The sequence below is a fragment of the Hyperolius riggenbachi genome, chromosome 4 (genome assembly GCF_040937935.1).
Source record: "Hyperolius riggenbachi isolate aHypRig1 chromosome 4, aHypRig1.pri, whole genome shotgun sequence".
Lineage (NCBI taxonomy): Eukaryota > Metazoa > Chordata > Amphibia > Anura > Hyperoliidae > Hyperolius > Hyperolius riggenbachi.
Window position 1 is genome coordinate 265,559,731 of NC_090649.1, and position 13,087 is coordinate 265,572,817.

At 40.2% G+C, this 13,087-nt stretch overlaps 1 protein-coding gene across 3 annotated transcripts in view; it reads left to right on the forward strand.

Annotated features, from left to right (window-relative positions):
* Window positions 1-13,087, forward strand: part of GRIK2 (glutamate ionotropic receptor kainate type subunit 2) — an 853,883-nt gene that overhangs the window by 358,780 nt on the left and 482,016 nt on the right. For all 3 annotated transcript variants that reach the window (XM_068231225.1, XM_068231227.1, XM_068231226.1), the window contains one exon: window positions 2,059-2,316. In XM_068231225.1, coding sequence (XP_068087326.1) covers window positions 2,059-2,316 — 258 coding nt within the window. The remainder of the gene's footprint in view (window positions 1-2,058; window positions 2,317-13,087) is intronic.

Below are 13,087 nucleotides of genomic sequence, written 5' to 3' on the forward strand. Positions count from 1 at the left end.
GATGAAGTGTCATATTATACAGTGGAGAAGACAGTGTTAGTAGATTCAATATTAACAAGCTCACTGCTGCTGTGTTTATTTAGTGTAAATACATTCATATACCAAAATACTTCTGTTTATATAAAATATCTACAATGCTTTTTGACAGTTACATATTATTTTGATTTCGGGTGTGTTACACACATGTAAACACATAACGGATGATTGTGTTTAGTGAATATTTTTTCTCCTATCAAAAATTTCTGTTTTTAAATGTGTATATCATTTTCCCCAGAAACATAGCATTGCATCTTTATAGAAATACACAATGTTAGTGTTTGCTTACCAAATGTTCTTCCTCCCACTTACAAAAAAACTGTGTATTTAAAGCAATCATACTTAATTTACCATTATCCACTTGCGTACCAGCAGTCTCTGGCCCCTTAAGGACCAGAGACTGCTGGTACCAAAAAATGGTGCCTTCCGACAAATTTCTACACATACCCATTGCTCTCGCTGGTCACGACGCTCTTCCATCACCACAGGCCCTTCTCTCTGCTGCCTCTATGATGGCAGAGTGCTGTCAGCCGATCTGGAGCCACTTTCATTAGCTCCTGATGCTGTCTATCAATGTAAGTCAATGTGATTGACTCACAGTGATCGCGCGATCAGGAGCCAATGAGAGTGACTCCTGACATGCTCACTGAGCTCTTCCTTCTTATAGATGCCAGGGCGAGTGAATTGTGGTGGGTGCAGAGCGGCAAGATCAACAGTAGCAGCAGGAGGCAGGTAAGGTGAAATCTACGTCCTGTCAGAGCCGCGCAGCTACCTGCAGGATGTACATTTCTACCACCGCGGTCCAGAACCAGTTAAACATGGCTTTGTCATTACTAGTGTGTTACCAAATACAGGATACGTGTTTAGTAAATGTACATTCTTCTAGCAAAAAAAAGCAAAGCATTGTGAGTGCTCATATTGCATACATGGAGACACATAGCGGATTGGTGTGTGGTTTTAGCAGACCATTCATGCTTCTACCATCTTGTTTAGCAAGCATGCATGAAACATTGCATTGTGTGTTACAGTATAAACACTTCAGTGTTAAAGTAGAACCAAACTCTCTCACAGCACACTATACTGTGCAGTACACATCTAATTGCTGAAGAATAGAGATGGCCCGAACAGTTCACTGGCGAACAGTTTCAAAGAGTTCCATAGAGTAGGAGTAGCTCTAGAGAAGTCCTGGAGTCACGCATTGGAGTGGGTGATGCATGTAGTAGTCTTAGCTTTCATTAGTTTTTGCTTGTCTTTGTACTTGTTCTAAAACTTCAGGGTCCTTTGTATTGTGTGGTGTCCAAAAGTGTCTCCTATATTGAAGAAATAGCCTCACAAGGGATTTATACAGTGGTAGTGATATACTAGCATCTTGTGATTTTATTTCTTATTTTATGCATTCCAAAATTGTATTTGCTTTATCTGTTCATTGAATACGGTAGCATCTCTTATTGTCAACCAATATTCCCAGGTCTTTGCCGAATCGGATGTTCCCAGCCATATTGTTAATTAATATAGTCGTGGTCACGCTAGTGAAGTATTGCGGTCATGCTACCAGTACATTGTGCGGCAGTAGGAAGAATCGGGCGTAAGTGAAGAGCGTGCATTACACTGACTAGTCATAAATCAGCCTGTTTGTGTTGCTGGCCACATCTTTTTTAAGTTTACTAGTTACAAACTACATGCCTAAACTAGAGAATTGCATCAGTTTACAAGGGTTAAAGTAGGATTATCACCTGTCTACAATTATAAGAAAAAAACAAAAATCTAAGCTTCATTTGCTCCAGGGAATCAGAATTTGCAGCCTTAGTGGGAGAAATTCCGTGTCTGCTGGACTAAAGCATATACATGGTTATAGTTTATATTCTATTTTACTTTGAATTGAAATTTCTATATAATTTCCTAACATTACTGATCAGGGTGCTATGTTCTTTGTGCATCACTTAACATTAACCAGAAAACATGTATATAATGTTTTGTTCAAATAAAACAAATAGTATTTTCTTTTTTTTTCTTGTTTCACAGCTTGTGACCAACTGTCATTAGGAGTTGCTGCTATATTTGGACCTTCCCACATTTCTTCAACAAATGCAGTGCAGTCTGTATGCAATGCACTTGGAGTTCCACATATCCAGACTCACTGGAAGCATCAGCTTTCTGATAACAAGGATTCTTTCTATGTCAGCCTATACCCAGACTTTTCATCTCTCAGTCGAGCGATCCTTGATCTGGTGCAGTTTTTCAAATGGAAGACAGTTACTATCGCTTATGATGACAGCACTGGTAAGGAAAATGTCTTAAAGCAGACTGAAAGTGTTAACTGCAAGTGATAAATAGATTTTCTACAAGGAACAAATTTAACAAGCTAGTCTTTAAACATTTTCTTTTAAACAAGTCTCATTTTAAAGATCTAAAACAGTCTGAAAAGTATTGATTTAGTTAGATCACTCTTTTGACCTTCTGTCTGAGTAAACAACATAGCATTTTCCTCTCTGACCTTCCTAAATGTTAATCGAACCCAATCCAAGCCACTGGGGATTGAAGGCACCACTCTTTTTTAAGATGCTGTCTCTTTTTATTAAAAGTGTCCTGAATTTAATTAAATATGTATTAGAAAAGTGGAATATTTGATTTAATTTTATTTGATGAACTAGGAAAAGTTCACTGTTAGGTGCTAATAGTTTTCCTGTGTCTTCCAATACTGTGCAGGACACAACAGCGTTGCATTATGTAAGGATTCTGTAAATCAGTGATCAACCCCAATCTGTCTTTGCCTCAGCTCTGAAATTGTTTCCATGGAATAGCTGTCTGCCTTAATCTGTTTAATAGCATTATAGTTACATCATAAAACATAAGCTGGAGAAATGTCCCAGAGTGGCTTATTTTATTAATGACCACCCTGGTAGAGCACCATTGACACAGAAAAGATAAATGATGCAAGCACAATGTCATTAAAAAACACATTAGTAATGATCGTAGTTAGAAACAACTGTTTTTCAATGTATTATTAAAGCTAACTGGTAAAAAGAGATAAACAAGAAACTCGCGGTTTTCCTCAAAAACATGATTTGGCTATTTGCTAGACAATAGAACAAAAATAACTACAGTATTTGATGGGATGCTGTGAGCTGTAGTGATAACAGGTAAGTATAAAGCAATTATTTTTGCTTTTCTTTCAAACAGGATGAAAGGGATATGGAGGCTTCCATCTTGTTAAAATTAAATAATGAATATATAGATCATGTGCACTGACTCAAGTTTCACTCCACTGGCTATATTTTAGTTTCAGGTGTATCTCAATGACTACTCAAGCAAAAAGATAAAGTATCCACAATATCCATTTTTTAAACGGGTATAAATATTGTAACCACTATAGATAGCAACCACTTCCTTTGACTGAGGGTTAAATGGCTTTAAATAGCATATATCTGAATAATTAGCTTATGATTTTTTCTTCAATCAAAATATGGGGATGTAAAAACAGGTTGTTCTCATGTGATTTGCCTTTCCCTGACAATCTTGTTAGATAAAGTAGGGGCATGTTCCTTTAAATAATAATAATTGCTGTAAGGTCAGTTTCTCTTTCACAGCTAAAACAGTGTTACGCCTTCTACATGGGAAAGTGCAGAGTGGTTTTCTTTGAAGCAGAGAGAAGAAAAACTTTAGAAATATATTGGCCCATATGCAATTCCCATTTTCTCCTAAGTTTTTTTCCCTAGCAGATAATTTTTCATTTTCTTTTTTAAATAACCTTTTAGCTCTCTGCAATTCAAAAAGTACTAAAAAAGTAGGTGGTAAAGTACTGTCAAAATTATTTTGAGTATGTTCTTGCTTACTGGTGGTTTATAGGGCATTATATGGATAAGGTGTGAAATTATCTCCTAGGAGAAAACTCAGGAGGAAAAAAAATGTAATTTACCTCATGTAGACACACATGCAAGGGTCACGTTAATGCTGAACTACAACTAGACTCCTAAGTTTGCTTTCTGGGCATAATGCCAGGTGAGGACACTCCTTTTATTGAAAAAGCCTTTTTGCCAGAGATCCCACTCACTGTCAGGCAGTGTTTAGTGTAGAAATGGTTAGCTACTGACTCTAAAACACTTAAAGGCTAGTTTAAATGTGTAAATCAATATTTCCCCTTTTAAAAATGTAGCTATAACCACAGAAGTTGTTTCGCCGGGGAACGCAAGGTCTGGGACTAATGACTTGAAAATTGAGAGTGAACCCCACATTGTGAACCATCTTATGACATCTACTACTCACAGCTTCTGTAACCAGTTGCCTAATTCTTTTGGTTGGTTGACCTGAATTTCCAGAAATAACCACTCTCCCAATTCTTTATTGCATACCGTCTTTCCCCTAAAGTAAGACCTACCCCGAAAGTAAGGCCTCCCTTATATTTCAAGCATGCTTGAAATATAAGGCCTACCCCGAAAATAAGGCCTAGCTGGGGGCGGGGCGCTGTGTGTATGGGGAGGTGCGTGGTCTCTTACCGCACCTCCCTTGTGGCTGCGTCCCCCTCCGTTCCTGGTAATTCCTCCGGTGGCGGCGGCATAGTAATCCATCTGTGAGGGCGCCCTGTGACCCTCACGCAGTACGCTAGGCCGGCTCTGCACTGGCGCCCTCTTCCTGTCATCATGTGCGCCCGGCAGATGCGTCCCAGGCGCACATTGATTAATCAGTGTGCGCCTGGGACGCATCTGCCGGGCGCACATGATGACAGGAAGAGAGCGCCAGCGCAGAGCTGGCCTAGCGTACTGCGTGAGGGTCACAGGGCGCCCTCACAGATGGATTACTATGCCGCCGCCACCGGAGGAATTACCAGGAACGGAGGGGGACGCAGCCACAAGGGAGGTGCGGTAAGAGACCACGCACCTGCCCATACACACAGCGTCTAGCCCCTCCCACCCCCGAAAATAAGCCCTAGTAGACATTTCCTCCCCAAAAAGAATATAAGACAGTGTCTTATATTCGGGGAAAGACGGTAGATGGTGCCCTTCCCCATCTCTCTTATCTCTTCCATATGCAAGCTTTGCTTACCTTATGTATATGTTCATTAACATGACCAAACAATAATATTTATCTTCTACTAAAAAACCCTTCTATTTGCAACAGTAAGAATGCTGCTTGGCATATCAAAGACATAAAATCTGCAACAGAATTATAGGGTCAGTGCACACCAAAAACCTCTAGCAGATCTGCAAAACGCTAGATGTTTTTGAAGCAGATTTCAGAGCTCTTCTAGGCATGTTTTTTACCATGCCTAGCGTTTTTTGGAGCGCTTTTGTGTAGCAGATTACAAGTATTGTTACAGTAAAGCTGTTACTGAACAGCTTCTGTGACAAAAACGCCTGAAAAACTGCTCAAAAGTGGCAATTTGTGCCTGCAATTAAAGTCAATGGGCCATGGTTTGTTGTATGTGTGTTTTATTTAGCACTTGCAAGTTAAAACTCCCTTCAAGTGAATCGAGATTCAGATCACCAGCTTAAAGTAATCATGGTAGGCAAATAAAACACGAATAGCCAACAGAAAATATAAGCTTGCTCTTTTCTAAGGATGTTAGTCTGATCATTAAAATTAGATAATAAAAAGTAGGGTTTACCACCACTTATTTATAAACAGGCCCCTAGAGGTTTAGTGGTATTCCAAAAAATAGCCTTATTGTAGCAATGAACATTAATGTGGGTTTAGTTTACATGAGATATGTACAAACTTTGTTTGGCATTTGAATCTTGCCAATCCATGTTATCAATTCCAAAATCTCTAAGGGCAGTATTTCATTATGATTTTTTTAAGGATTTTACCATACATTTCTTTTGAAGAGACACTTTTAGTCATCCACTTTATTTAGCACTGTGACTATTATTGTACATTACAGCAAGCCAAAAAAAAAACGTTATTACACTCACTGAAACTTTCTATATCACTGTGTAAAAAGCATTTTAAATATTAGATATGCATGGTTAATTTTAAATATGTCATGCTGATCATAAATCTAAAGTTTGTTGAATTACTTTTATGGTATATTTCAGTACTTTAATGTTTTAGAAAATGATATTCAGTTATTACATTTAATATGTATGCAAAACAGTAAATCAGATTTAGGAAGCATTGCCTTCATCGTTAAAATTTTAAGTACATTTTATTAAGCATTTTGTAATGAGTATGAGTTGTTCTGCTGTTGCAGATTGGAAATCCTATAAATGATTTGATTTGTTGAAATATAATCTCTGTTGTAAATACAGAACACAAGACAATGTTTTTCTGGCAATGGTGTAATAAACAGGCTAGCTAGGTACGGATGAATTTATTGATAGCTACTGGTATCAGTTACAGAGGGAGAGAGTGCAAGTGTTTTCTTCATTTTTCCAAAAACATTTTTCATTAATAGGTATTGTAAACATTTCAACAATAACATGACTTAATTGTCACAGTGACTACAACTGTATTGACAAATAATATGAAGGAAACCATTACCCACTTATCATTACTGACCTATAATAGCAAACTTCTCTAAAACTTTATTGATGCACACTGTCTGTTAAAATATGTTTGTGTTAAATAACTATATAAACAATGGTCCTGTTGTAAGGATTCTACAGAAGGACACAAGACACCTGGGTAGGGTGCATACAGAGCAAGGATCTTTGCTGATCTCTCCTCACCATATATTGTAGGGTGTAGTTACCTTCACTCAAATGCCTATAAGGATTATATACTCAGGATGTTGGTGTTCTGAGATACTGGTGTCTTTCTAAAACAGCAGTCTGAGGACCAACTCCAATATTTCTTGTGTAGGGTCCAGCATATACAGGGTGCCCCAACACTTATTTGGTTTCTCAGATGGACTCATGGGTGGCAAGGTATACTGTGTAGCCTGTCACAGCTAGACCATGCACCACCCAGCCCCACAGCCAGTAGTTCAGACCCAAGAGCTGGTAGGGAAAGTAACTGGTGTTAAATTATATACAATTTTGTGCAATCCCAACATGTTTCACCTCAATATGCACCCCAATATGGAACTTCATCAGGAGAATGTACAGTGCAACAACAATTTCAACAACAACAAATATCATTTGGGTGACAGTGCAGTGCTGTCAATGTAAAGATGCGTCACTAGCCTACAGGCTAGCATTAGGTGAGTGAGAAGAACAATGCTTGTGATCTACGCTCAGCCAAGCCGATACGCTGGGTCGATCACTGTCCGAGATGTTAGACGCTTCTGTACTCATGCTAGATTTTTGGCTTGGTTGTTATTATTGATCATCTAAGCCATGTTTTATCTAGTGTGTATGAGGCTTTATACTTGAGGTTTGTGACATTTAAACAAAGTTCTAGCAAGAAAAATACCCTGGTGGATTAACATCCTTTTGGCTTCTGAGCTATCAAGTTTTAAATAGTTCTTAGTTGCCTCTTCAATAAATATACATGTGAATGGGGATGCAAGATCAATGGACACGTCTCTTTTTATCAACCTGATAGTAATCTGCTTCTTTACTGTGTCACCAACTAGGGGTGAAAAGTTGACCAGCAGGCACGTGAAATGTTGGATATGTTGGCTCTGACAATTGGTATTCAGTAAGTCTAAACTGTCAGTCACTTGTTTGCAAATATCCTTTAAAGGTTTATATCTATAGAAAATCAAGAATAATCAAAATGGATATACCTTTCCAACAGTAGTTTAAAGAGTAAATGTACTTTTTAATATATACACTTTACACTTCACATCTGGAAAAGAAAACAGAGGAACTATTATCTGTTACAAGAAAAAGAGTTTTCTTATGCTTATTTTAAACATAACATCTGGTTCCCGCAGAGCAGTCAAACTTGCCTACCACTGGAAAGCATTGTCAAATGAAAGGGAAAAATTATATAGAACTAACTTCCATCTCCTTATTTTCTGGAGTCTGTATACGTAGCCAGTGTCAGATGACCCAGGATACAGATAGACCTAATATTTTGGTCAGCAGAAATGCCCATAATAATAGATATTTCTTGGTGAGAAGCATGATCTGTTTAAAAATGGTGTTCTTTTTGGCCAAGCACAAGGAGAGTACAATTTAAAGCGGATCTACAACTCAGAACTTCCTCTCTGCTCTTAAAAATAAGCAACAGCATAATAACCTTTTAAATTAAAAACATTCCTTGGTAACAGCTTACAGAAATCTTATAAAAACTATGCAGTGTTTACTTCCTGGTATCCTGGGAGCACAGAAAGGGTTAACGTCAAGTTTTTACTTAATAGCACAGAACTACACCACAACCCGGGCACAGCTCAGCCACAACTGAAAGCCATAATTTACACATGCTAATTACTTGTTGATAAGGCCTAATCTCTCTAAATACACACACAGTGGATTTCTCAGCAAGTATATGTATCTTCTCTGCTGTGCAAGAGTTTAGATCCACTTTAACCATGGTAGTCTGCCCAGCACTGATTAGTGAAATATCATTCACAGTTGCATCAGCACACTACCCATCAAATTTCTCAGTTGAAGCATGGCTAACAGGCTGTACAATGTCTGTCTATAATAATGGCAGTATTTGTATAGGGCCTTTCTCCTGTCTGACTCAAAGCGCTTGCGAGGCAGCCACTAGAGTGCACTCAGTAGGCAGTAGCAGTGTTAAGGAGACTTGCCCAAGAAACTCCATACTGAAATAGGTGCTGGCTAACTGAACAGGCAGAGCCGAGATTTGAACCCAGGTCTCCTGTGTCAGAGGCAGAGCCCTTAACCATTACACCATCCAGCCACTTTATAGGCTAGTATGCAGATGGTTGGACAGTTGTAGATTCTTGTTGGCCTATCATCTTCAAGCAAAAGTATTAAGTTCATGGCTAGCTTTAAGCAATAAAATGTACAAAGAAAATAAATGCACTAAACAAAGATGCATAGCAATATTAAAGGTTTAGAATTTGAAATAAAAGTAATTGAAAGCATCATTTGTTAAGGTAACAGACTGTTTTAAATCTAGATTTTACATACACACTTACAAAATCTATATACTGCAGTATGCTGAAGAGCAAAGATGCATCCATATATTGCAAAACAGTGAGATTAACACCATCTGTAATGTGTTATCACAGTCAGAATCAGTTTGCATTAACAGCCCAGATTTAGGAAATAAAAAATGTCAACATTAATTTAGAATGTAAATCTACAAACATGCTTCTATAGGAAGAAAGTAGAGCCATAGGATGCACTTTAAAGTAAGAACAGGACTAAAAAATGAATACTTGAAAAACAAATAACTGAATCGATTTAAACTCAATACTTTCCAAAACGAAGCATGATGAATTGAACGTTCACTACTGCACTAATGCTGGGAATACTTCATGCAATATTTTGTCAGATAGATGAGTCAAAAAAATAATTTCTGACAGGTCCAATCTGATTTCCAATCGTGTTTCTGATCTATTTGTATTGCAGTGATCAGAAAATCGATCAGAAAAACGATCAAAATCAGATTGGTTGGAAAATATCCATCGACCCATCTATTTGATGGAAAATCGCATGGTGTATTCCCATAAAATCACAGTCACCTTCAGTTTGTACATTGCTGCATTGTCTGTAACTCAGAATCATTTGTCATCTGTATAGAAAAGCAGACTGAGCTCCCTCATTTTATTCATCAAAAGAAGGAAGTGTAGATAAAACTGCATGAATCTTTTTGTAAAAATTTGATCTGATCCTTCACAAAGAGAATCAGGATACTGTGATGTTTAATGATCAATAAAAAGTTTGTACTCTATTTCTGCTGCTTGTCTTTCAATCTCTATACGGACTTATTGTGGGCCTTTTGTTATTCTTTTTTTTTTAATTGCAAATGAATTCATTTTTACTTGTTTTGACATTATTATTTAATTTATTATACCTGAGGAAAGATTGTTTCATTACCCATGTTTTCCCATTCCATACTACATTGGGTCACCTCCTCCCATTTTGTGTACATAAAACCAACCAAATTTCTTTAATTGCACCTGCCTGTGTATGTGATCTATTCTATCTGACCTACACACACATCTGTCAATCAAATCTTTTTAATTGCATCTGCCTGTGTATGAGATCTCTTCCATCTTACCTAGAAATGAATCTTCCAATCAAATTTATAGCATCTGCCTGTGTATGTGATCCATTCCTTTTGTTCTGATCTGTCCTTTCCATATTTATTAATATCAGAGTTGAATATACTGATTTTCATGACTAACTGCTATTGTAATTCTGGCATTCATTTCACACTGTATTACCTGGCGGCTTATCTATAACTTCAAACAAGGTCTGTTATCTTCTCAACCCTGATTGATTTGCATAATACCTGATACACATGATGAGATTTTCTGGCAGATTTACTGCCAGATTGACTATTTCCAACATGTCCGATCTGATTTCTGATCGATTTTCCGTAGAAGTGAACATAAAATCGATCGGAAATAAGATCGGACATGCTGGAAATAGTCGTAGTGAATCTGCCAGAAAATCTCATTGTGTGTATTAGACATTAGACTTCTGTAAAGACAACCTCCCACTGCTTGACCAGGGGCCAGAGCAGAGAAGAAGGGGCAGAACACGTCTCAGTGGAAGGGATCAAGTGGGAGGTAGTGGCAGATGAATATAACAGGAGAGTGGCGACCTCATAATAATAATAATACTAAAAGAAGAAAGGTTTATTTCACTGGTGTCTGAGCAAAGATTAGCCTTGCATGTTTATGTCTCCAGGCTCCTTTCTGATTTCTGTTTTCTGTACCTGTATCGCTTGCTTATTGTTGAGTTTCCAACCAGTTATGATCCTACCTATCCTACCCTCTGATTCTTACCTGTTTTATGTTCATGAGCCCTACCTGTCTTGACCTTGTAACTAACCTAAACCTGAGCCATGTCCTGCTGATGCTTTTTACCATGATGCTCTACTGATACTCTGCTGCAAGTAGATTTTTAATCAATGATCCAGGTCATAGGAATAGTGCTAATTCCATATTCTTCTAGCCTTTCTGTCCATATAGTTCAGGCCTCTGTAGTCTTTTGACTAGTTTTGAAAAACGTATCCTTGCTAGCCAGTGGCTTGCTTGGGATGACCAGCATTCTGAGTTTTTGCACTGAATTCTAAGACAGTTTTGAGTTTTGTAAAATTCTAAGTTTTTAAATCAACTCGTCAGTGCACTGCTTGCATATATTCTCATTTGTAATCACCTACTGATCACCTATCAATCTCCCCGTCACCCCCTGTCACCACCTGTCACTGCTACCCATCAGATTAGACCCTAATCTGCCCCTTGCGGGCAACCAATCACCCGCCCACACCCTCAGATAGCCCCCCAGACCCGCTCTGATCAACTCGCCAGTGCACTGCTTGCATATATTCTCACTTGTAATCACCTACTGATCACCTATCAATCAGCCCCTCATCCGTTGTCACTGCTACCCATCAGATCAGACCCTAATCTGCCCCTTTCAGGCAAACAATCACCCGCCCACACCCTCAGATGGCCCCCCAGACCCGCTCTGATCAACTCGCCAGTGCATTGCTTGCATATATTCTCCCTTGTAATCACCAACTGATCACCTATCAATCACCCCGTCACCCCCTGTCACCACCTGTCACTACTACCCATCAGATCAGACCCTAATCTGCCCCTTGCGGGCACCCAATCACCCACCCACACCCTGAGATAGCGCCCCAGACCCCTCTGATCACCTCCCCAGTGCATTATTTATATCTGTTCTCCCCTCTAATCACCCATCAATCACCCATCAATCACCCCGTCACCACCTGTCACTGCTACCCATCATACCCATCAGATCAGACCCTCATCTGCCCCTTGCGGGCACCCAATGACCGGCCCACACCCTCAGATCGCCCTCAGATACCCCGATCACCTCCCTAGTGCATTGCTTGCATCTATTCCCCCCTCTATTCACACCCTGAGACACCCATCAATAACCTCCTGTCACCCCCTAGCACACCTACCCACCAAATCATCCTAATTTGCCTAATGTGGGCTCCTGATCACTCAGCCAAACCCTCAGATCCCCCTCAGACCCCCTTCTAATCACCTCCCCAGTGCATTGATTGCATCTATTCTCTACTCTAATCACCCACTGAGACACCCATCAATCACCTCCTGTCACCACCTGTCACTGCTACCCATCAGATCAGACCGTAATCTGCCCCTTGCGGGCAACCAATCACCCGTCCACACCCTCAGATGGCCCCCCAGACCCGCTCTGATCAACTCGCCAGTGCATTGCTTGCATATATTCTCCCTTGTAATCACCAACTGATCACCTATCAATCACCCCGTCACCCCCTGTCACCACCTGTCACTACTACCCATCAGATCAGACCCTAATCTGCCCCTTGCGGGCACCCAATCACCCGCCCACACCCTGAGATAGCCCCCCAGACTCCTCTGATCACCTCCCCAGTGCATTATTTACATCTGTTCTCCCCTCTATTCACCCATCAATCACCCATCAATCACCCCGTCACCACCTGTTACTGCTACCCATCATACCCATCAGATCAGACCCTAATCTGCCCCTTGCGGGCACCCAATGACCGGCCCACACCCTCAGATCGCCCTCAGATACCCCGATCACCTCGCTAGTGCATTGCTTGCACCTATTCCCCCTCTCTATTCACACCCTGAGACACCCATCAATCACCTCCTGTCACCCCCTAGCACACCTACCCATCAAATCATCCTAATTTGCCCCGTGTGGGCTCCTGATCACTCAGCCAAACCCTCAGATCCCCCTCAGACCCCCTTCCGATCACCTCCCCAGTGCATTGATTGCATCTATTCTCCCCTCTAATCACCCACTGAGACACCCATCAATCACCTCCTGTCACCACCTGTCACCCCCTGTCACTGCTACCCATCAGATCAGACCCTAATCTGTCCCTTGTGGGCAACCAATCACCCGCCCACACCCTCAGATGGCCTCCCAGACCCGCTCTGATCAACTCGACAGTGCATTGCTTGCATATATTCTCCCTTGTAATCACCAACTGATCACCTATCAATCACCCTGTCACCCCCTGTCACCACCTG